General features: G+C 37.7%; 1 protein-coding gene across 4 annotated transcripts; it reads right to left on the bottom strand.

The window, feature by feature from the left end:
- Positions 1 to 687: 687 nt before the first annotated feature.
- On the bottom strand, positions 688 to 24,691 carry ngfb (nerve growth factor b (beta polypeptide)). Of its 4 annotated transcripts, XM_017408560.3 has the most exons (4): positions 24,518 to 24,691; positions 7,199 to 7,349; positions 4,171 to 4,226; positions 688 to 3,115 (listed from the first exon to the last, which is right to left on the bottom strand). In XM_017408560.3, exon 4 carries the CDS (start codon positions 3,102 to 3,104, stop codon positions 2,517 to 2,519), a length of 588 nt encoding a protein of 195 aa, XP_017264049.1. In that variant the 5' UTR covers positions 3,105 to 3,115; positions 4,171 to 4,226; positions 7,199 to 7,349; positions 24,518 to 24,691; the 3' UTR covers positions 688 to 2,516. The 4 variants fall into 4 exon arrangements, with proteins under 4 accessions (XP_017264049.1, XP_024860028.1, XP_017264048.1 ...); XM_025004260.2 differs by having other exon boundaries at positions 688 to 4,226; XM_017408559.3 differs by lacking the exon at positions 4,171 to 4,226.

Genomic DNA, 24,691 nt, shown 5'->3' with positions numbered 1-24,691 from the left:
ATGTTTACATCTACATTCTGATAAGGTTTATTCAGAAGACACTGGTCGTTCCAGCTTTTGTCCTCTAGAGGGAAGTGTTGCGTTTTGTTTTGAAGCAGTGTGACAGCACTTACAGTAAAGTCAGTTAAGCCACATGAGGTTTATTTAAAAAGCAACATTTAGGCTGATAGGTAGACGCCAAATAGCATTATCTTGTTTTAAATGATTTGCCAGAAACGTAATCTTATCATCTGCTATTTTTCTTTCTACGTCTTAGCTCTGTGAGTCACACCAGGCAGCCTTTGAACATGAGCTGTGATGGAAAACTGGGCTCTGCACCCAAAATAATTCCAACTGATGATGTCTGAATGCCAGCAGTGCAATTTGTTGTGTGCTGACAATAGTGAAAAGTCACTGCCAAAACAAAGAAAATGCTAAGCCATGATATAATCAGAGAGTTAGCCACATGAGTCATTGGCAGCCTTTATTTTCAAATGTTTGTCTTTAACCAGTTGTTTCACATCTATTGTCGAATGAGCACCAGGAGAACAAATACAAATTAAAGCCAAAGCAATAAATTAAATTAATGGTGGCAAAAAGAAACCATATGGAGTTTTGTCTGCATTTTTCTCCACAAGCTGGTGATTTGTCTTTGCCGTTGCTTTGAGTTTACTCTGAGATGCAGAAACAATGTCATAAAACACACAGTGCAAGTTTGTATATGTTTAATAAATAACAACATAAACATCATTTATAACGACAGAACTTTTTGTTTATTAACAGGCCTGGGTCAAATTGTATTTGCAGAGTTTCTCTTCAGTCTTTCTGTCAGACAGCGAGGCAGAAAAACTACAACAAGTAGCTCGACTTGTTGCTGGCTCAGCTGCTTTTTATTGGTACCAGCACAGGTTTTAGCCTGCACTCTCTGGAAACAAGTCACACGGTCTCCTAAACTGAGCTGCTGAGTTTTCTGAAGCTGTACAGCAATAGTGCAGATTTGGTTTGATTTAAAAGCCATATTTTTGTGTTCAGATCAGCGCAGATTAGTTCAAATAAGGACATTTGTACAGTTAATTGTATTTTAGGGTTTCAAAGGTTTTTATCGTAGCTGCAGCGGCACAAGTGGAGCGTCAGCAGACATGAAGGCATTTTATGATTGTTTTGTACTACAGTAAGAATGGAATCTCTAACAAGCTTTATAAAACAAAGTTAAAATAAAAATCATACATGTAGCTGGAATAGATGAAGTTCATTAATAGCTTATCTTCTTGGTTGTTTTCTTGAGCAGCGAGCAGTCAGGAAAGAACAAAGAGCTACATTTAGATTCCTAATTGACATTTTCTGTGTCTGGTGCTGATAATTGTACATCTTAGGAGGCCGTCGTTCCAAAGCAGTGCAGCTGAACTGTTTCTGCAATGCTGCGAAACGTTTCTGAACATTTTCAAATTAAAGGTTCTCATTGCAAACTATGAAATCCAACCTAAACAAAGCTTATCTTCCACAACACCAAATGGTCCAGTTTGAAAGAATTTACTTCTGTAGTTTTCCATATTTACTGATATGCAATACTGTAATACATGTCCACACTCAACGTAAACAAAGTACTTTTATCTGCATACTTCACTCAATAAATATGAGTGTAAATATGTACTAATACATCAAAACTGTCAGATTTATTGATCCCAACCAGCTCCTCCATGGACGCTGCCATTGTTGATCTATTTTCTGTCACTTTGGCTGTTTCTGTAGGTAAACAAACACATGTGGTAGTTGGCAGGCGTTCGTAATTTTGCTTATAAATTCCTAATTTAAGGATACATTAATCATTGATATGAGAGAAAAAGTCAAATTTTATTTCTTGACTTATGATCTTTTTTTACTAATCTTCATGCCATTGCAATGAGTACCTTTAAGGAATTAAAAAAAAAACCCATATCTTTTAACTAAACTCCACAGAAAATAATGAATCTATTTTTTCAGGAAAAATACAACAGATTCTATTTTTAAGTCATTTTGCACAAAAAAACAATTTGTGACATTATATTCTGAGTCAACAGATTCCGCTAAAAGTAACTCACTGCAGTGTTTATAATAATCATAATATTCATTAAAACAGGTGGGATTCTTTATAAATATCAAATTGTTCATGCAAAGAAATTTGAATTCAGAATTGAACTTTTTTCAGTGTAATGTTTTCAAATTGTGATAAATGTGCAACAACGAGTTTAAACCTCCTCCTGTCAGACTTGTAAACCACGACAAAATAGACAATTTTACAGCTGCAACCTTTAAATACTGAAGAAGAAAAAGAAAAAAAGCCTTCACCTATAAACCACATGCAGCTACTCTTTGACCCAGGTCTGGTGTGTTTACATGCAGTCCAGATACTTTTACATATACCAATAATTTACTTTGTGCAGACAGTGAGAAGTCTTTGGTGATAATTTATGTGCAGAGAGACGCAGCTGTCTGGACGTTAACGTGTCTTTGTGTTTACTGTATATCGTGTGTGAGCCTGTTTGTGTGAGAACCAGTTTTCATTGCCGCCATGATTTGCGGCTGAGCACACACACACACGCCACATTGATGCGTATGAGCCTCCATGCCACCAGGTTCTTGAATGAAGTCAGCGCTCGCACAAAAGTGTGTGAGTTGGTGCAGTAGGAGTTCCAGTGTTTCGCATCGATTCCTAAACAGCCCGGGCTGCCCGATTGGGAACTGTAACACGTCGTCTCGAAGAAATACTGCTTCTTGTTGACATTGTTGATGTTCACATCTGGAAGCACCGTCACCTCGTTGCCTAAGATGTCTGTGGCTTTGGTCTTGTTTCCCACCCAGACACTAATACTTTCACACACAGAGTACACCCCACGGCTCTGAGGGTGCCCTGCTCTCCTGCGGGTCCTTCTGCTGCCTCCCTCTGAACCCGACGGCTCGGCATCGGGGGGCTGGGAGCTGAAAAGCACCCGGGGTGAGAGGTAGTGGCGTTTGTTGAAAAGTCTGGGGTCCACAGTGGGGATTGAGTTGCTCTGCTGTGGTGTTGTGGCGCTGCACGAGTCCCCTCTGGTGGTGGCCACAGCCTGGGCACTGAAGAAGAGGAACAGGACCAGCATGGATGACCTCATGGGCTCAAAATCTGAGATTACCAACAAGAAAAGAGGAAATTCTGTTACAGCAGATATCCAATATCTAGCTGTTTACTCAGTTGTCATCTTAGCATATCAGTGGCATCACTGTGAATCATCTGGATTTGTGTAATTACTGCCTGCTGCCCAAAGGTGAAGGCAGACAATTCTGCTATTGCATGTGTCTGTCTGTTAGCAAAATATCTAAAGCACTAGAGAACTGAATTTCAAGAAACTTCCAGAATGTACATATACAACTGATTAAATTTTGGAGTCAGCCCGATTCAAGATGGCTGACACAGCAAGCTGACCATGAAAACAAATCATCTATAACTCAGATAATTTCACAGAGAATGACCTAAAATCTGATGTGAAGACTAATCCTCAACACATATTTGGAGCTATAACAGATTGGGCAAGAGATTTGTTAGTTACCGTTTTTGGAGTCATCTCTGTCTGTCTCTATGCAAAATCAGCCACAAGATGAATTTCAATTAAACTTTCAGGAAATAATCATCAAATGTACCTTTATGAGCGATTAACTTTTGGAGCCAATCAAAATCAAGGTGGTCAACACAGACAACTGACCTTAAAAAACTCAAAATAGCTGTAATTCAGTCAATTTTACAAATATTGTACTAACATGTGGTGTGATGGTAGCTGTGTATGTTGAGTGTGACTTGTGGTATTGCATGAGTTTGAACATAATGTTATTTTCAAGATTTGAGGAAAATGGCTACATTAATTTCTCAACATAATTCATTCATTCATAATTCCTTTCTTGGTTTACATCTCTAGCATGACTGGCAATGAGAACTATGCAATCCTTCAAGAAATGTTAGCTCTTTCATTTGGCTCTGTTTTTGGTGTCTAGTAACTCCAAAGGGAAATATTCAGCTTTCTAAGCTGCTGTATATGTCTGTGTTTACCAGGTTATCCACTGTTTGGACCAAAAACATGCATGTTAGGTTGACTGGTAACCCTAAATTGTCTCTAAGTGTGTGTGAGAGAGTGAATGGTTGTTTGTCTTGTATGTCTCTAGGTGTCCCTGTGATGAACTTGGGACCTGTCCAGGGTGTCTTCTGCCTCTCACACAGTGACTGCTAGAGATAGGGACCAGCTCTGAAAGAAGAAGTGACCAAATCAAATGGATGGATGGATGGTTAAAATATAAAAGATATACAGTTCCTGCTGCAGACAAAACCCCACAATCCCCCTATTTTCCTTCAAATTACGTTTTGGTTCTGCAGCTGGTTCTATTTAATGTGCTTGAGGTGTTGCTTCTGTTTCTAAAACCTTGGTGATTCCAGACAAACTCCTTCCTGATCTAGACCAAAGAACCGATCAGTTAAGGTGTACACCAGTCACGTGTACGTTTAAAAACCACAGTACTTGTAACACAGATCTGAGGAGCAAGTGTTCCCTTGGACTGGAGCTAAAAGCAATATATCTGTCCAAAGTCTTAAATTATTATAAAAAATTGACTCTACAAATCCTAATTAAACAGGAAGAATGCTGAAATGATATGCTGCTTCAGAAGCCCAGAGGGCAGCAACGTCCCTGAACTGATTTACACATGAAAACAGGAAGAAGTATCTTTGCTCTCCAATTTAATAATAACAGTAAATTTGTTATAATCACATCCGCAGAGAGAACAAAAAAAAACTTCACTTATAGCCCCTGATTGTCTTGTAATATTCTCTGGAGTTATGTGGGATTACTCCATGCGGACAGTGTGTGTTGTCTCAGCAGCAATCTAAAAGCATCACACACTTAATGTTGCTACACAGAAGATCTGAAGGATGCACCTCTGGTGGTTTATTGCTGCAGACTTCACATCAAACCATCAGAGGTGAAGTGGAGTTTGTGGCTTGATAGAACAGGGCTGTTTCGTAGACGAAAGCAGGACTGACTCAAAACTAAGCAGGTAATGATAAAGATATGGCTGACTGGCGTGCTTTGCAAGTTTGTAGAACTTCTTTGTCAAACCATGAAGCCTTCCTGGAGAAAACCACTAAAAAACATTAAAAAAAAAATCTCTGAAAGGTTGGGCGGCACTGTAGGCCAGTGGTTTGTGCTATCGCCTCACTGCAAAAAAGTTGCAGGTTTGCCTCCAGGTTAGGGCCTTTCTGTATGATGTTTGAATGACTATAATTAGTCAATTTTACAGACACTGAGCTAGGATTTGCTGTATCAGTAGCTGAGAGTCATTCCCAACACATACTCGAAACACAAACTCATCACGTAAATTCTGCTGTTTTTTTTTAACTTTGCATTACCTTCTCTCAGTTGGAGTCAGCCCATTTCAAGATGGCCACAGTAGCTAATTGACCTTAGCCAACACAAAAAGGCCAGTTTGACAGATACTGAGCTGAATTTGATGTGTCAGTATCTGAGAGTCATTCCCAACACATTCTCTGAGCACTAACACATCCCACAAGATCTCACTGCATTGTTTCAGGTCGTGCAAACAAACAAACAAACAAACTAAATGGTTATAACTATTATTTCTCGACATAAGATGATTTTAGTTCAAAACATGCAGCAGGTGATATGTATTCCTTCAAGAAATGCCAGGCCTTTAATTTAAAATGGATATTTCATCAGTAACAGCAAACATCCTCTATTTTAATTAAAACTTGTTGCTTCTATAAACCAACAAATGAAAAATCTCAGAGCTTTATTAGATACAAACAAGAAGAATTCTACTTCTGATCCATTCTTTTATGGATCATATACTGATGGTACGGACAAACATGCAGTATGTTAGTATTCCTGTCGGACATAGTGTATTTAACTGTATTTCTGATCGTACAAATGTGACAGATTTGTACAAAAACAATCACTGCTGTAACAGGATGGGCTACAAGTAGCGTAAATGTTTTTTCTATTTTTGTTTTTTAAGTCTGACAGAATTATTATATACATATATGGAATCTAACTATGAAAAGATGAGTGCTGAATCACAGCCCATTTGCCTTTTCTGACTTAAATAAATTGACATGCAGTGTGGTGTATTTAACACAGGAATCGCAGGCGAGTTAAAACCTGCGACGCCCTGCCAGCAGGCTCTGTCAGGAAGGTTTTTTTCAGATGCTGTGTTTGCCTCGGGTGTAAAGGTGAGAGCTTGTGGATTAAAACTGTTGGCACAATACTTCAAAAGGAAAAATCGTAGCCTCTACAATGGAACATAATGTGAGCTATGATACACTAGTAAATGCTTGTGAGGTCTGAGTATTTTTAACCACACCTAAAATCCTGTTTTCTTGTTTGAGGTACAGTATTTGAACATGGAAAACAATCATTAGTGTAATAATTTTAGATTCATTTGTAAAATTGTTTTAAACAGATGTGAAACAAGAAAAAAAAAGGCTCTCTTTTTTCCTTTTTCTTTTCACATTATGTGCCAATTTGAATTGCTTAAGGACACACAGGAAAATTCCTTCAAGTCAAAAAAAAGAACAAAAATCAAGCAGTAGTGAAAAATAAAACCCCCTCAAATTGGAAAACTAGATCAGCTGCAGCAACAAAAAAAAATATTTATTTATAAAGTTTGCAATGAGAGGTTGTCTTGTTATTAGGATACATAATATTACAATACTTTGATGTAGTTTGATTGCTTGGACTGTTTACATTTTTATAAAATTCTTGTACAACTTGACTGTATTGGATGCTTTTGCATCAACACATGGTCTTTTCAGTGCCTTAACCAATAAATGTATTCTAACTAGAAACCAGGCGGTGGGCTGGAATGAGAGGCTCGCCTCTTTAACCACTGCACCACCGCCGAAGTAAAAACTGTCACTGTCGTCCAGTGAAGATGAAATGAAGGCATGAATTATTTTTTTTAAAGTCTGTGTTTAAAAGAAATGACTTAACCTCAGCAAGAGCTTTCAGTCACAACAGTAAGGCGATGCCAACAGCCTGTCTTCATCAAAAATGTTATTAAAAATTACACCCAGGTTTTTTTTTTCTTTCTTTCTTTTTTCATTTTTTGAAAGTTTACAAAGACTAATTTACAGTATGTACAGTTATAGTGAAAAACAAATGCCAGAAAGAGCATGTAATAAGAACACGGCGAGCGTTTTCTGTACCTTTCAGTGTCTCCACGTGAACTGTTTCACCTCTGAGGCTCCTCGAGGACGTTGTTAGAGCTCAGTGCGTTCGGGGCGCCTCCTGCCATAAGGCCCGGCTGTGGCCCCCATGCAGCACACCTCTGCCTTCCTCGGCCTCCACTCTTCAGTCCTGTTGAGAGACGACCAGAGAAAGTGTCTCAGTCGCCTCGTAAACTCACTGTAAACACATTCTTTATGAGACAAATACGGGAAGAGAAAGTTCATAGGTTGTTCCCGCTCACCAGCTCATCAGATACTCAACATATCAAAATAAAGACGCCGACCTGCATGATGTCAGTATTTTAGAGATTAAATGTTTTAGTTTAATGTTAATACTGTCAGTGTTTTTGGATGCATGAGCTTTGACTTAAACAATCCTGTGCCCTTAAAGACAGATATACGGCAAAAACGCTTAAAGTTTAAAGCCTATTAAGTAGAAACCAGATCATGGTGGAATTTTTGTGTTTTATGGCAACACATAAACACAGAAGATTTAAAGTGGTGTAAATACTTCGTGAAATTGGTTTAAATCTGGATATTCTCAATGTTCAGGTTTAAACTATGCAAAAAAAAAGTTAGCTGATCAAGTAATCAGATTTTGTTTCCCAATATTACAGGTTCACATTGTAATACACTTAATAATTTATTACATTTAACCAGAACCAGAACGTTTTGTCAGCCATTTTGACCCTGTCCTTTTGCCCTGCTCAGCTTTTCTTTTTTTTTTTTGCAAACAGGAAAATATAACATAGTTCTAATCAGCCTTAAAAATCTTTAATTATCCCTAATAGCAAGGGTCTCTAAACAGAACCACACTTTATTTCGTTTTAATCTAATGTTTGTTTTAGGTTTACAAAGGCCTCTGGAAAATGTGACACCCTTGCAAAATGTAAGGAATGTAAGCTACATATAACCAGAAATAAATGGGCTGTTAATCTAAATTACTGCGTTGTACTCCTGCATAAAATCTACACCAGGACAGGAAGTGTTCAACACTTCACCAAAGGTGGTCTCGGGATGTCTGGGTGGGATTTAAATGGGTGAACGCTTGACTGCAGCATATTTTTAAAAAGAATAGGCTTGTTACTTTTGGATCTTTTATTCTTTAGCTTCTCAGCTGTTCCATGAGGATACCAAAGCAATAAAAACAAATACAAAACAAACAAAAAACCCCAACAACAACGTCACACTAATTCCCTCAAATGCCGTATATGTTATGACATACACAAAGATCTGACACACAGCCGTGCTCTGATGAATCCTACAGTACTTCTGTAAATAAGGCTTATGATGCTACACCACCTTACTGGAGTCCATCTGTGTGCAGGATCATTTATTGAACATAACAAAGAGGGAAAGACGCGTCTGCATGAAGGTGATAACAAGCCTGATGCTGAGATAATTACTAGTTGACCTACGAGACACAATCTTCAGAATGTTGTAGTGAAGGAGGACACTAATGCAGGACTAAGGACTAATGCAGGTGATAAACTAAATTACTTTAGGTTCAAACATGGTGCACTGCTGAGCAGGAAACTAAATGAGTGAAGTTTTAAATAAACAAAAGTCAGTCACAAAGACACAAAAGTAGAGTGAAATATGTGAAAATCCAACATGGATCTGGTGCTAAACTTTGAAAACTAAATTATATATACAGAATAGTGGAAAGAGTGATGAAAGACACTTTGCAGAGGGGGCGCAAATATTCATGCGACATAAATGCACAAGATTAGTGTACACTGAACATCACGCAGCCCATTAAACCTTCAGGTGAACTAAAGCAGCACAAACTCGTCTCTAGAACGTCTCTGGCATTTTGTTTTGCAAGATGTTTGCTGCAAAAAGTATGGAAGAAACCAGAAGATGCAGTCAGATAAAACAACATTCTGTTGTTTGTGTGAAATGCCAGCACACACACACACACACACGCACACCCCTGTATTCTAGTATGTTTGATTAGGATCAAAATTAAAATTAAAAGAGAAGTGTGAAACAAAATGTGTTTGCACATGTGATTCAGTAAACCCACCTAACTCCAGGACTTGTGTTTTCAAATTTCCATTTAGCTAATTTATCAGTCTAATTTACATTTTATTTAAGGCTCAGTGTGTTTGTTTTATTATTATTAAAAGCAGACACGGATAATGTAAGTGAACTTTTGCTGTTGGGACAGAGATACAATAAACTGAGTTTATTTTTTGCTGAGTCTTTGTTCTGGGCAATATATTGTGATTATATAATGGCAATATAAAATGTCAGCAGGCCTAAAAAAAATCAACTCTAGTTACAGTAGATGTAATCTTTTTTAGAAAAAAACAACAGCAAAGACTTGACACTGGACTTGAGAGATGCATCATCCTTCAGTTGTGTGCAGAGTTTTCAGCTTATAACTGTTTGCAAATCTCCTTGGTGGTGCGAAAATATTATTTCATGTCTGCCAATCTGTGGTATTTTTGGTATTTTTCATGGACTCAACAAAAGAACTTTAAATAAACTGTGTCTTTCTGACAGGCGGCTGGTAACAAAGAACCAGTAGTTTGGACATTTTTATGCCCGAATGATTCATTGGTCAGAGTTAAAGTGTTTATCTAACAAAACAACATTCCCTTGAAAATGGCCAAGTCCTACACTGAAAAGAATAAAAAAAACAACCAATGTCCAAATGAAAGGTTTAAATGCATTCAGAAAGCCTTGAGAAATATTGATCATAAGGACTTTAGGACTGCTTGGAAATGAAATTTAAAGTAATGGGAGACGACTCAAAACCTTTCCACAATACTGTATTTAACAACTTTTGTTTTTGGATAAGATATGAAGTAAAGATACCAAGTCAGCTCTTCATTTAACAGCATGAATGAACTGAATCAGCAGGCCAATGAGTTATGTGGTCTGTTAGTCCTGAATGGAGAGGCCACACATAACCACCGAACTACAACACATTAGCTCTAATGGAGTCAGTTTAATGAACCCTGGCCAGGTTGAGTGACAAGCAGCCAGGGTTGGCTCACAATCCAGTCTACAGACCAGGGACAATCCATCTCCCTCTGAAAAAAAGCTAGCAGTGCCTTCATTCATATGGTAAAAGTCACAGACTCCCTGCGGAAACCCGATCCACCAGGGCTGGCTCTCATTCAAAGACGAAGGGCGGTGCAGGTGACTTTATCTGAAAGCCACCGGTGGGCTTTGAATGACATGTTGCTCATTACGTTGCTGTGGTCATTCGTGCAAAGCTGATCACCAGGTTGAAGCAGTCTTTGTGCTGACTTTAGGCCCTCAAACTTAAAAAAAAACTACTGTAAAACCTGTGCATCTGTTATAAGTTTTAACATTATCCTGACGACAGGAAGTTCTGCAGTTTTTTTTAAAGCAGTCTTTGCTCTTTTTGTTTTCTTTCTTTCCTATTTTTGAGCTACAGTCTAATTCCTGTTAATTAGAAAAAGGCATCTGTCCACAACACAAACCTTACAATGGTAACAAATGAAATCTGGATTATTAAGAGAACAATAAATATGGGATTAAAGAACTTAAAGGTGAAACAGAAAAATATGATCTAAATTTGTTGCCAGACTTTTGGTGAAGTAAATATTGAAGTTTCCATAAGAAATCATACTTTTACAGACTAAAAATTACACTAAAGACTGCATATACTACTTTTACAGATTAGTACTTTCTTTTCCCAGTGAATTTTGTTTAACAAATCTTTCAGATTCTGGAAATTAACATTTATAAGCACTGTAGCTAAAGTTCCTCCATGTGTGTTAAATTAATTCATTCAGTCAAACTGGTTTAAGCTATATTACTTTTTAAACCAAACAATCTGTTTGTATATTTTTTTGTAATTACCATTTAAAAGTAAGTACTTATTACTTTGGACACAAGTTTTATTTGTAGTTGACTAACAGTTTGCCACAAGAAACTGGTTGGTGAGAAGCTGCAACTTTACTCTCTCTCTTTATTTTTTCAACTTCCAGGACATAAATTATTACTTTGCATCTTTTCTGTGGTAGAGCTTCACAGTGTTAGAAATCATGCAATGGCAGTGCATGAACTGAATGTTGCTGTGACACTGACTGTTATAAACCCATGTTTCTGTTCACTTATTCACACTTTCCATGAACATCTCAGCTGCTGTCATTTAAACTGGGCATCAAGAGCAGTAAGAGTCCATCAGATTGGCCCAATATATATTTTTGGCAAGCAGTGCATAAAGTCATTGCACCTGAGAAATAGTATGATACACTGCATTCCAAGCAATCCCTTCCAATAATGATTTTGCAAACACATCTTGCAGTGATGCGTTTAATATAATGTGCAGCCCTGGTCTGTAAACTTGCAGATAAACACATGTATGTATTTTTGTCACACAGCCTGTAAAACAGCTTGATTGCAAAGACGCCAAGTTGTTTTTTTCCCCCAGTGAGCCCATACCACAGTATTTATAAACATAAGGTTTAAAGCAGGTGGCACCATAACGCAAATTTAAAACATTCATTTAGAACCAACTGTACTTTGAGACACTCCTGGAGAACTAAAACTTAAACATAGAGGGAGAGTCTAGTCATTTTTGAAGTCATGTTCTGTCTGATAGCCATCAATAGTTAGTACCTTATAAGCCAGTCATAAATCACTGAGTACAGACAGAAGGGTAGAAGTCTTCATCACTCATTAGCTGGGCTAATGGATGGCAAAATGAAGGCTTGTTTTGTTTTTAAGACTTATGAAAACAACTTTTTTCTCAAAAAATGACAAACTGGTGAGAAAGAATGTTACATTAGCTAATATTAAACAACAAAACTTTAGCATGACACATTTGTTCAGTTTGTTTATGCACACTCGAATGTATGTGTGCTGAGCGTTGACACGCCGTTTTACGCAGCCGATGTTGAGAGGCTGCTGACTGGATCAGTTTGCCAGAAGTTGAGTAAACTTTTGGACTGACTGGATGTGCTGATCAGACGGACGGATACATTCAGCAGCCTGAGGATACATGTGTCCACGTAATAAAATGGATGTTGCTTGGTTGAGAAAACAGCACCAAACTAAACAAACTGCGTCATGCAAAAGTTTGGAGGTTTAATATTGATGCAGTGTTCTTTCACTTCAGTATGAACCTTTGGAAAAAAGACTTGTGTAAGCCTGAAAATACTCAGTGTTCAATGACTGATGTCACAGCTGATGAAGAACTGATAACTATTTTAACAGAAGATCACTTCTAAAACAACCAGACTATCCTTTTAGGTTTCAGCTCATGCACCTTTGGAAAAAAGTCCAATTTTGCCACTTGAGCAGATCTGGGTTTCCTCTGTCACTGCACGCAGTCTGGTGTAGATAGAACAATAGTACACACACCTGTTTTATTATTCAAATCTAGAAAAATATTAGACTGGAGCATTCATAGCTGTTACATTTAATGATAATGACTATATGTAATTTATAAAGTGTTAAGCAGACTTACATAGCTTTTTAAACATTGTTTATGATTAATATGGACAAAATAAATTTATAAGCAGGCTCTTTTGAAACATTCCATATTGCTACATATTTTCAGTGAATTTACAGTTTTGCACAAAGTTTTTTTCTTTGTTTCAGCCCGCAGACTAAATGTATAAACAATTTAGCTCGAGACTTTGTTATGTTTATTCTTTCTAAAGATACTCAAACCTTTTGGCGTTATTTTGCAACTAGATTGTTACATTGTCATCATAACGCTGTCTGCCAAAATCTAGTTTGAGAAACCATAAAAAGCTTTTGTATCTAGCAAAACAGTATAATTTCTACTTTGTTACAGTATGTCCTGTTCCCGTCTTAATTGACGGATGGGAATCTCTTAATTGACAGGTTCTGCTGCTCTTCTGTGGTGTTTTATGGAAACACATTTAGAGGCAGGAAGATGCTGCAATGATAGGATCTAAACATCATTCAGGTTGTCTGTCAAAGGTAAACAGAGTAGGATTTTGTTTCTATGGTAACTGTACAATATGTTTCTTCAGCAAATTTTTTTCCTAATTCCCAGAGTGAAACTACACTGGAAGGAGAGAAAGGACATGATAAAGAAAACTTAAGTCACAAGGATTTCTTTGTATTTTCTCACAGCTTGTGTGTCGCTTTATATCCTGTTTTTGGCTGAAAATAATAATAAAAAAAGTGAATGAAACATGATTCATGTTGGGTTGGAGAAATGGTTATTCTTATAGAATGCAGATCTTGGATCAGGACGCCCACTGTGTATTTAATTTGGAGCTCTTCTGACAGAAAAAACAGCACACCCACACTAACACAGAGCAGCAGCAGCAGCAAGCCATGCCTGGCAACGGGCTGCAGAGGGCTGCATTAAATTTGGTTTTAAAGATAATTTGAAAGGTCTGTTTATAACGTTTTTATTTTTATTTAAATCTTCAAGCATTGGTTTTTACTTCTAAAATACTGGAAGAAAAAAAGCATTACTGGGTAATTAACCCTCCCAACAGACAGCAGCTTTTGCTCAGGGTGAAGCCAAATAACATCATTTGACATCTGCTTTGGAAAACCCCAGTAAACATAATCCTTTCCAGAACCTTTTAAAGAAACTATCTCTTTTAAAGCTTCAAATGAACTTTGAGTAATGGATTTTATTAAGAAAAATCAGTCAGAGCTGACTACTGAATGGAAACTGTAACTTCTTGACATAATCTAAGTTGATAAATATGTTGGAGTATATTTTTTCTCTTATTTTTTTCTCATATTTTCCTCACATGGCCTAAAGACACGCTTTCCACATTTCCTAACCTGCCTCGGCTTGTCCACACGTTGTAGGGAAGTGAAACATCTTATTTTTCTTTTGGCAACTAGTCAAAGAAAGCACGTTAAGAAGAATAATGGCATGCAATTGAAGCTTATGATTTCCAATTTCTCCTAAGTGCTGGCCTTGCTGCATCTAGCAGAAGCAATTTTCTGTTTTGCTGTTATCAGACAGCTATGCAGGAAACCATTTCAAATGCAGCACAATCTTTGGCTGAGTAACTTAAGCTCCGCTAGCAGTCAGCTGTGATTTAAGGCAGATGTGTGGAAGTCTCCTTGACACAGAGACACTAAAGGCCCTCCAGGTCCAAACTGAGCCCAAACCGAGTCGAGCCACAGAGCACAACAAGCAGGATCAATCAGCAAGAGCTGAAAACTAGATTGTTTTTGTCTGAAGAGTCCAGTGACACAAGAAAAAAAAAATCATGCAGCATAAAGTGTGATTGCAGCATTTCAATCTTCCTTTTCTTTCTGTAAGATACAAAATCTTCCCAAAATATAAAAGAGCTTCATCAACCACAGCAGAAGGTGAAGGCGGAGCAGTAATGTTTTTGCTCATGTTTGTGTGGAGTCAATCCCATTCAAGATGGCAGCCACAGCTAAAAGACTTTAGCAAACACAAAAATGGCCAATACTCAGCTAATTTCACAGATATTAAGCTCAAATGTGATGCAGTAGAAGCTAAGAGTCATCCTCAACACATACTCTAATGTGCAAGATCTGTTTTTAAAACTTTGCAAAAACTATTAAAGTCAGTTCTTTCAGACTATTAGCAAAATGTCTCATGAGTCATTGGATGGATTGCATTGAAACTTGCAGAAAACAAACATTAGATGGACATCTACAAATGACTACGTTGTAGAGCCAACCCAATCCAAAATTGCCACCACAGGCAGCTGTCCTTATGAAACAGAAAGAAGGCTCTAACTCAGCCTCCTCTGTTTAAAATTGTTTATTTCTTGTTCAACATAAATGGCTTCCTTCATCCCTCTTTAAACATCTGTCTTCTCGGGCCAAAATATGAACATTTTGGTTCTCAAATAAGTGTTCCTTATCCTTGAGGTGTAGGTGTCCTGTGTTGAGCCATGCGACTGTAGAGCGGCTGTTTAGTTTTTATCAATATAGAGGTCTGAATGTTCCTCCCTGCACTGAACTGCAGACACCACACCGCTCAGTTTTGTCTTTAGGATGGACCGGCCTCTGTCTGAGAGTCCTGTTGGGTTTGAAATGTAACGGGATGTTGTGTTTGGAGAAAATCCTTCTGAGTTTCTCAGAAGCAGCATATAGAATCACAATGTTTTTTGCATTTGTTCTTCTCCTTGTTCTGCTCTGTGGCGTGTGTTTAAGACTCGACAAAAAGCCCAGTTAGGATATCCACATGTTTGGAGAGCTTTTTTTTAATTGTGTTTCTGTTTCTTTTCATTCTCCTTTGTCCTCGTGGTGACACGTTCGGCCCGGTGGAGTCGAGTTCTAATGACAGAAAGTTTGTGTTCCAGTGGGTGGTAAGAGTCAAACAGAAGGTACTAATGTGTGTGGGTGGGTTCCTGTAAACCGTTTGAGAAGGGGCTGAAGGAGAAATGAGAAAAAACAACTTTAAACAGAGGAGGAGGGCTCAGATTTCAGCTTTCTGAAGCCCTGTTCACACGACATTGTTTTTAAGAGAAAGTGGAACGTTTCTGTTGCGATTCGGCAGCTCGTTTACGCAACAACTGTGATTGTGCTGTTCATCCTTTTCAACATGTAGCAGCAACCCAACCTGTAATGTACGTGCTTTCACCATTTTGGATGTAATCACTAGCTGGTACTGACATGCATGTTGAGCATCAGAGCAGTGATATCCAAAATGGTGAATACATGGACGTTTGTTTGGACCTACAGTGAGGTTGGGAGGCTGCTACGTACTGAGAAGGGTGAGCAGCACAAACAGCACTCTGATATTCACCATTGTTACTGTAGCTGATCTACTCATGAAATCACAGAGCAGCTATTGGCTGCAGCTGTCTGGGATTTCACACTTTGGTGCTTCCTTTGAAAGGCATCAGAGAGTTTCTGAAAAGTTCCACTCTGAGACCTGGATTCAAAAAGCTTCTTTGTCAGGGAATCCGACTGCTGTTGTCGTGTGCACAAACGGCTGAAGCACGACAGAAATGTTCCACTTTCACTGAAAGACAACTGGACCTAAAGTTTGAAACTCTGCACTCTCCAGTGTGGATTGAGAAAAGCTTCCAAGATGGGAAATGAAACATCTTCAACTACAGAACAGAAGTCTATTATATTTGTAACACTCAGTCGAAGCATTGACACATTTCCCAAGATGCAGCTGTGGCAGCCATCTTGACTTAAAACTATCATGAAAGGTGACAGGCGATATGCATTCCTTCAAGCAATGCTGGACTTTTAATTATGGTTTAGTATTGATGAGGTTTAACAGTTCACACACAGAGAACATAGACTGTAAAGTAGTTCTCACACCTGCAAACAAATGCAACACACTCTGCTGAACTTCTGAGATAAGAAATTACAACAGAATAATGCATCATTAGGTGTTTTCCGTAAAAAAGATAAAGGCAGAGATTTAATCAGTGATAATAACAAATAAGTAATCCCCTAAGAATGACAAATGGCTGATCTGAGGACAGTTTCGTAACTGATTCCGTTTGGTTCGACTGCGTTGAGAGAAGACAGATCACCTCATTTTCTATACAGACTGTAACTAAACACAACAGTACAATGATGCAGCCTGTCAAAGTTCTGCAAATTAGTTAAACGTATTCTTACAACACTGAGTCGGGGAGGTCGGAATATGTGTTGTTTCCATCATCCAGTGGGTCACAGTCAACAATGAGCATTTTGTTTTGTGCTCAAACCTTGGCAGATGTTTGATGCCTGAGATGAACTTCATCATCATCAAGTTTCCTCATGATTTAACTTAAAAAAAATAAAAAAATAAAGCCACCTCTCTGAACCGGAGCTGTCTTTCAGTTTTCCCACTGATAACACTGATGTTTTGTTTTAGTAAGGAGTTTATTGGAGAATACAACAAAGGGCAAATTCCACATCAGAAGTGCCTTTTAGTTCTTGGACAGAACAGCTGCTCTTTTTTTTTTCTCTGTTTGCTGAGGAAATTGTTTGGCCAGACCTTTACATCCTCCTGTGTCCACACTTGGCCAGTGTTAAGACTGTCATAATAAAAATCAGACCCTTTAAAAGATCAGATGCCAGACACATTTTTTACATTTAGGATCTCTGATGGAAAACAGTATACACAGTATTCTTCTCTTGAAAGAAGACTAGTGTTTATATAACTGCTATTTGTGTCTGTCAGCAGTATTAGGCTACAGACTTTGATTATTAGCACATTTTTGCACATGCAGACTTTGCCAGGCATCTGCTCAGGTGTAAACCATCCGGCAAACCTGGTGTCTGCAGCGAGGAGAGTTCAGACCTCTGCATTGGGGAAACTAATCTCCATAAATACATGGCACAACTCAGGACAGCCAGCTCTTCAGACCAATACTCAACTGTCCAGCTACATCTTTAACACAAGGGACACTCTTCTGAGGACAGTAATGTTCATATTTTGGACAGAGAGGATAGATAGCTCGAGGGGGGTGTGAAGGAAACCATATACTGTATGTCAAACAGGAAAGACCAACGTTAAACAGAGGAGGTTGTCTCCGGTTTCAACCTTCCAACACAAACAATGCAGTTTTGAATCTAATCTCGAGTCACTTTCACACCAGTTTGTGACAAAAACATCTACGGAGACAGGGCAAACAAAGACCCTGATAACCAAATAAACGGGTTTGTGACACTGAATTTGGACACAAAGATGTTTCTGCTTGTCTTTAATGATACATCTTAGTACAGCCTTCTGGTCCTTCCTGTTCTGAGATTTCCTACCTGCAGAGCAGCTGTGTTCAGATTACTGCTGTTGTTTTACAGTAAGTATCATTAACACAAGAACCATTATCATTTTACCTGCTGTTTGTGCAGTTTTTATTTTTTTTTCAACAGTTTTATAAGTTAATAGTGAAATAATTACACTCTCATTTCTGCTTGAATAAAGATAAAATATGAATTGACAGTTTCCAACATCCTGAACAAATTGGCAACAAACAAACTAAAGTATTTTTGGTTTTGTTTAGGTTAGAGAGCACTTAGAGAAAAATAATTATTAATATCAACACTCAGGAGGCTTGATGTCAAATATATCACCAAGCATGAAAGAAATGAGAAAAGTCATGATTAAAATAATTTAAAATAGCTCTTTAATGGGTGGCAAAACATTTTAAATAAATGTGAGAATATCACACACACACACACACACACACATAACGTTCAGAAGTCTTTTTCTAACAGCCAACATACATGGACCCGTGCCGAGAAAGAAAAAAGAAAAAAAAACACAAAGTGAAACTTGGGGTATTTATTAAAATAATTTTAGAAAGAGGAGATAAAAACACTGCTCATCACTAGATTCTTTTTGTTTAAATAATGCATTACAGCTTTGCCAAAAAAAGCATTTACTTTTCAAATTTATTTTTACTGGACAACGCTTTATTGTAGTTTACCTTACATTTATCAGGGAATTTGTTTTATAGCTGCAGTAAATTATACTGTTTGAAACTACTATAAAATACCAGTTAGAGCCAAAATGAGGTTGCAGGAAATTGAAAACTTTTGCTGAAAATCAATATTTGTTACTAGAGTGGAAAAAAAAAAATATTAACTGCAAATTATAATGCGGACTGGTGAATATTTAGAGTTTTATTTTAATTCAGTTACAAATTAGTGAAGATTATGATTAACTGATTAATAGGCTAATGTTAGTTTGTACCCCGGTTCCTTCCAGGTTCCCAAATGAATCTTTTGAACCCAGGACATGAAGGGAGGCCATCTGCTTATCTGGATCCTCAGAGGAAAGTAAATTGTGAGAATGTTTTTCATGATTTAACAGATATTAACTTTAAACTTTGTGCAGCAGGAAAAAGTCAGAATGAGAGTTGGCCTTGGCAATAAAGATTGTTTTGACACCTTGAGGACATAGAAATTTGTTTCATGCTTTGGCTTTAGTCTCCATTTTTTGCTTTAACTTTCAGTGATAAAGATTGTCCTGGCTGTGTTTTACTGTCCATCCAGACCTTTAAACGTCTGACACAGCTGCGGTTCCTTCGCTGCAACTGCTGATTTTGACAGAGCAGTTTTCTGCATCCTTATATTATGGTTGCTCCTTTTCCAAATAAATTCATTCCCGCTTTTATGGAAGGCAAACAAAGTAAGCTTACAAACGTGGCAGCGTATATGTTAGGGTTCGTATGTGATAGTATGTTTGACTCTTCAGCAACCCTGGCTGTTTGGATGCCATGAGCTCAGAGGTCGTTTGGGTTGGTGTCTTACCACATGAAAAAACTCAAAAGGAAATATTTTTCTTTAGTCTTGATTTCTGGTCAAAAATCAAGCTTTGAATTAGTGAGACTGCAACACAGAAATTAGACATTTACTGTTTCTCTTAACTAATTACTCTCAGGTGGACAGAAAGTGAAAAACATTTGCCATCAGTATCAGAAACACCTTTTTATGCCAGACTTTTTGACTAAAATCATCTTATGTTGAAAAATGATGGAGCTGTAGTTGTTTTGGTCAAACCTTGAGCTACTATCCCCCCCAATGTTAGTTCAGAAACTGCAAACATGATTAAGTTATATTCATTTGTGTTTCTTAAGGTCTACTGGCTGTGGCAGCCATCTTGAACTGGGTTAGCTACAAATATTATTCAGTTGGAGATGAACATCCGTTTATTATTTCCTGGGAGTTTTATTAACATCCATCTTGTGGTTCTTGAAATATTTTGGTAAAAGATGGACACATCAGAGTTTGAAGTGTGTTTTCGAATAGACCCCGGATACAGACTCACGCAAGGAGCTCAAGGAAAACTTCGACTTCATTTATACAACTACGAAAACAAGAGCTGCCGTGGAAGCAAACAAACACAAACAGGAGAACTCGCCACAAAACTAACTGAGCGGTCCACAGACAAATGAAAGACAGGATAATGCAGCAACCACAAGGGGTGGAAACACAGGGTATGTAAGGACCGGGGCTGATTAACAGAACCAGGAACACCTGGGGATCTGGCAGCAGGGAACAGGTGAGAGTGGGCGGGGCAGGAGCTCAGGAGCAGCGAAGTGAATGAGGGAAATAAACTGAGAAATGACTGGAAACACAGGAAGAAAACTAAACATAGTGGGAACTCTAACTACAAAAAGTATCAAAAACCAGATCCCAACAGGACACTCAAACACACACACACAACCAAGGGCCAAAACAGTATTATGTGCCTATGCGTTTTGGTAGCGAGCAATAAAAAGCATCAAAGAATATTGTAAAAACAAACAACTCTTTAAAAATTACTTCTATTTCAGTAATGGGTTAGAACAGTGAACACTGTCCTAATGAAAACATTTAAATTGTTACAGTAAATACCTGAATTTGCATGCAGGTTGATGAGAGCAAGTCACAGTTTATAATCTGTGTGTGTGTGTGTGTTTGTGTAATTTCCCCTCCTAGATGATGAGGTACTCCAGCTTGCAGGGGCACTTCACTGGAGAGAGGCAGTGCTGCTCAGTCACAGGCTCAGACCTGCTGGAACTCCCAGAAATTCACTTTTACAATGTTTTTAATCATTTAATGCACTGAACTTCCACTACAAACGCTGAAGTCTTTTCAGTGGTCCACATTAAAGTTCATCCAGTGTCAGCGGAGAGAATAACTGTGTCCAGGTGTACCGCAGGTTTTAACTGTGGCCTGTGCTACTCTTTGTGTTTTTAAGTCAGTATCTGGTTCACAGAACTGGGCCCGAGGCTGCAAAGATGATCCGACATGTCTTTATGGAAGGATAGATTCTGCTGCAATTATATATGAAAGGTGGATAATCAAGATTGATGCCGATGAGGGAAGGAGGAACCAAGTCCTTTGAAATGGAAAAGAAGATAATTACAGTCAGGCTCTTTTTGAGCAAAATGGAAGGGAAGGAGAAATATTTACGCTGTTTGTATTACATCTAACTATAGGAAGATATGATAAATCATGAGAGGTAAACCAAATAATAAACAGTGTAAAGGTTCTGCTGTAAAACCATAAATGTAGTAAATTTAAACTTATTGTGTTGTATTTCCTGTTGCAAATATTTTCATATTTTAATTAAATTAACATTCCTTGAAGGAATGCATATCGCCCACCGCCTTTCATGCCAGAGTTTTAGACTGAGATCTTCTTATGATGAAAAATTATAAAGTTTTGGTCAAACTAAAAATAACATTACGTGCAGTTTTATGTGATATTGTGATCTGTCACCTGATCTGTTAGGGGCTCGGTGTATGTGCTGTGAATAACTCTCAGCTACTACCACACCAGATTTGAGCTAAATATTAAATGTAAAAACATAATCGCATCACTTGTGCCTTTGGCGGCAGGCGATAATGACAGCCCATGAATTAATAAAGTAAAAAATTTCAAAGCTCCTTTAGAAAGAAGTACTTTAGCTTAGAAGTATGTTAGCTTTTCTTATGACAGATCTGTGCCTGTACAACTATCCATCCCATAGAAACCACACTGAATTGTTTCATTTTGCTTTGTTTTAAATGCAAATCAGTTGTAGATGCTTCATGTATATAGTGCAATGGTTGGATTCATATTTCCTCTAAAACACAGCTAGAAAAAAAGATCAGCCTGGAGGAACATTTACAAGCCTTTCATACTCAAACTTCACGTATGAGTGAAAACACCATTTTCTAAGAAGTGAGTTGCAGAAGCGAGCCCTGCTCTGCATTTCCAGCGTTCGACTAAAATGAAGCGTTAACTCTGACTTCCTTCCTCCACAGAGTTATGACAAAAGGACTGTAGGAATATGAGAGAGATTTCATTTTTGCAACATTTTTAATGGAAAAAACCCTGGAAAAATAAGATTATAATTATTCAAACATCTTGTTTACCACTTTCCGGGATTCTTGTTTTTCTGTATTATTTTAAAAACCAAGTACGTTTATCGCTTCCTGAAATGGACACTATTTTTGCCATGCGCTCATCTACTTTAGAAAAAGGTGCATGCAGTTTTTCACTGCAGAGCAATAAGTTTTGCATAAATAGTTTTTTTTTGTTTGCTTTATTTTAGATGAACAGAGACCTTTAAAGCCTGATTGCCTTCCTCACAGGATCTGTAGCAGGCCGGCTGAGGACAAGCTGCAGGAAGGAAAATAAAAGAAACAATTCTCATGACATTGATAAGCATCTTTTTATTTAGTTTCTTTAGTCCTCATCTACACTATTCGATCCTAAAAGTTATGAAACCTCACATAAACACATGTGGCCTAAGGTGAGCCACGGGTCATAAATCAAAGATGTTGTAAAATACATAAGATCAAAACATATTGCATTCTTAGCATATTTCAGATAGCTCTGCACATATTAAGTTACTCACCAGGCGTCCGACCAATTTTTGCCAGTTTAGTTTTGTAAGTAGATCTCATGGGTTTCACCCAATCAGCTTTGTTCTCTGCATATTTCTTTTTCTGTGATGTAAATCCAGACATCAAGAAGTCATTTACAAAAGTCGAAGCTACTCAGAATCCCGTTTTGTTGTTTTGTCAGCATAAGTTCAACCACAACTATGCACTTAATAGCGTCATGTAAAAAAAATAAAAACACCAAATGCAAGTTTTCTTTTAAAAGCTCTGGCTGCCGCCAGAATGAGTGACTTACTTTCTTCAAGAAACAAGACACGACAAAATCTGCTCCTCTTTCCACTATGAAACACTTCAGATTAAAAAGACATTTAAACGCTGTAAATAATTAAAGGCTTAGCAATCCTTGAAGGAATTCATATCACCTACCACCTTTCCTGTAATAGTTTCAAACTAAAACCATTTTATGATGAGAAGGGACTGAGTTATTTGGTCAAACCTTGTAAATGATATTATGCACAATCTAATACAAGACCTCACAAATTCAGTAACTCTTGGAGTATGTGTTGAAAATATATATGGCACACAGTGTAATGCTTTGAGTGTGTGTTGGGGATGATGCTCAGCTACTACCATACCAAGTTTTAGATCAATATATGATTTATAAAACTGACTCTTATAGCCATTTTTGTTTTGGCTAAGGATTACTTGTTGCAGCCATCTTGAATTGGGTTGATGCCAAAAGGTAATCAGTTGTAGATGTACACCAAGTGATTACTTCTTGAAAGTATCTTTAAAATCCATTCAGTGGTTCACGAGATATTTTGCTAACAGACATGCAGTGATGGCCGATCTCGTGATCATTTAGTGCTCAGAGTATGAGTTGGGGATGACTCTCAGCTACTACCACAGCTGGCTGGGTTAAAGCCAGTTATGTGTTTACTAAGTGGCGGCCATATTGAATTAGCTTTACTGCAAAGTTAATGACTTGTAGATGTACATCCAGTGATTTTTTATTAAACTCTGTCCAGTGGTTCATTTTGCTAACAGACATCCACGGGACAAACATTACTGCCTTCAGCAGCAGGTAATAATCAAACATAAAAAAAACATTGATTATTGAGATCTTTAGTAGAAGAATTTTAAAATCTGCTGTGGTAATGTCCTGTCCTTTAGACGTCTTTTAAAGCTTCGTTAAGACCAACATCCTACCTGCAGCCCACCCCCCTCTCATATGGCTCTTTGTCGTTGTAAACTGACTACTGCTGCCATTGTCTGAGAGCGGAGCGGGCTTCCTTTCAGCTGAGCATTTTCTTTTTCACTCCAGCTGACAGAAAGTCAGGCTAATACATAAATCAGTAACATTAAGTCAGAAAATGTCCATACAGTGCATTTTTAGTAAATACATTTTCAACAGAAATCTACTTTTTAAAAGTAATTAAAAAAAATCATTTTAAAGGTTCTAAAATGAGGCTTAGCAATCGTTAAAAGTCTGTTAAAGTTGCAGAGTACCTTCCAAGTCTTTTCAAGTCTGATAGCTGACTTTAATGTTAAGAATGCAATAATTTGTTTCAACTTTGTGGGCACACATAATTTCAGAAAACTCCCCTGCAGCTAGCTCCCTGTTTACAACATACCTTACAAATACACAAAGTGTGCAGGAATGTTGGAGAACGTGCAGACGGGTGCAGGTCTGATCGGTGCTGCTGTAACCTGATGAGGCCAAACCTCAACAGTTTCTTAAGGGATGGAGCAGATGATCGACTCCCTACTGGCTCTCACCTACAACTCTAAACTCTTCAAACAACACTATTTTTTAAGTAAAAGTCCTTGGATAGGATTTATTATGAAATAATAAAAAAATATATAAGACAAAATATATCAGAAAATCAAGAAAAAAAGAAATGCTGCATGAGTTTGCTTCTTTTTTAACTTTGTAACTACACATATTAAAGTCGTTCATTTAGTCTTTTCAGTAATTCTTGTTCCAAAATAAATTATTTCTAATGTTTTGCTTTATAGGTTAGTAACTTACAGTAGATTCATACACGGTAAATACCTGTAAAATAGTCGTGTACCTCAGTAAAAGCTCTGTCTTCTCCTTCTGATGTAAGACTCCTGGAGTTTTAAAAATACATATATATATATTCCAGTTTATGTCCAATTCCAAAGAGGGGAACATGCAGTTATTCCAAACAGTCCTTTCTGAGTCTTGCACTTGTTTGAAAATTGT

The sequence above is a fragment of the Kryptolebias marmoratus genome, linkage group LG4 (genome assembly GCF_001649575.2).
Source record: "Kryptolebias marmoratus isolate JLee-2015 linkage group LG4, ASM164957v2, whole genome shotgun sequence".
NCBI classification, from domain to species: domain Eukaryota; kingdom Metazoa; phylum Chordata; class Actinopteri; order Cyprinodontiformes; family Rivulidae; genus Kryptolebias; species Kryptolebias marmoratus.
The sequence above is the reverse complement of the archived record's forward strand: the minus strand, read 5'-3'. Positions and strand labels throughout refer to the sequence as shown.

Coding starts and splice junctions, on each gene's coding strand:
- ngfb (XM_025004260.2), bottom strand. CDS start 3,104: ATGAGGTCATCCATGCTGGTCCTGTTCCTCTTCTTCAGTGCCCAGGCT.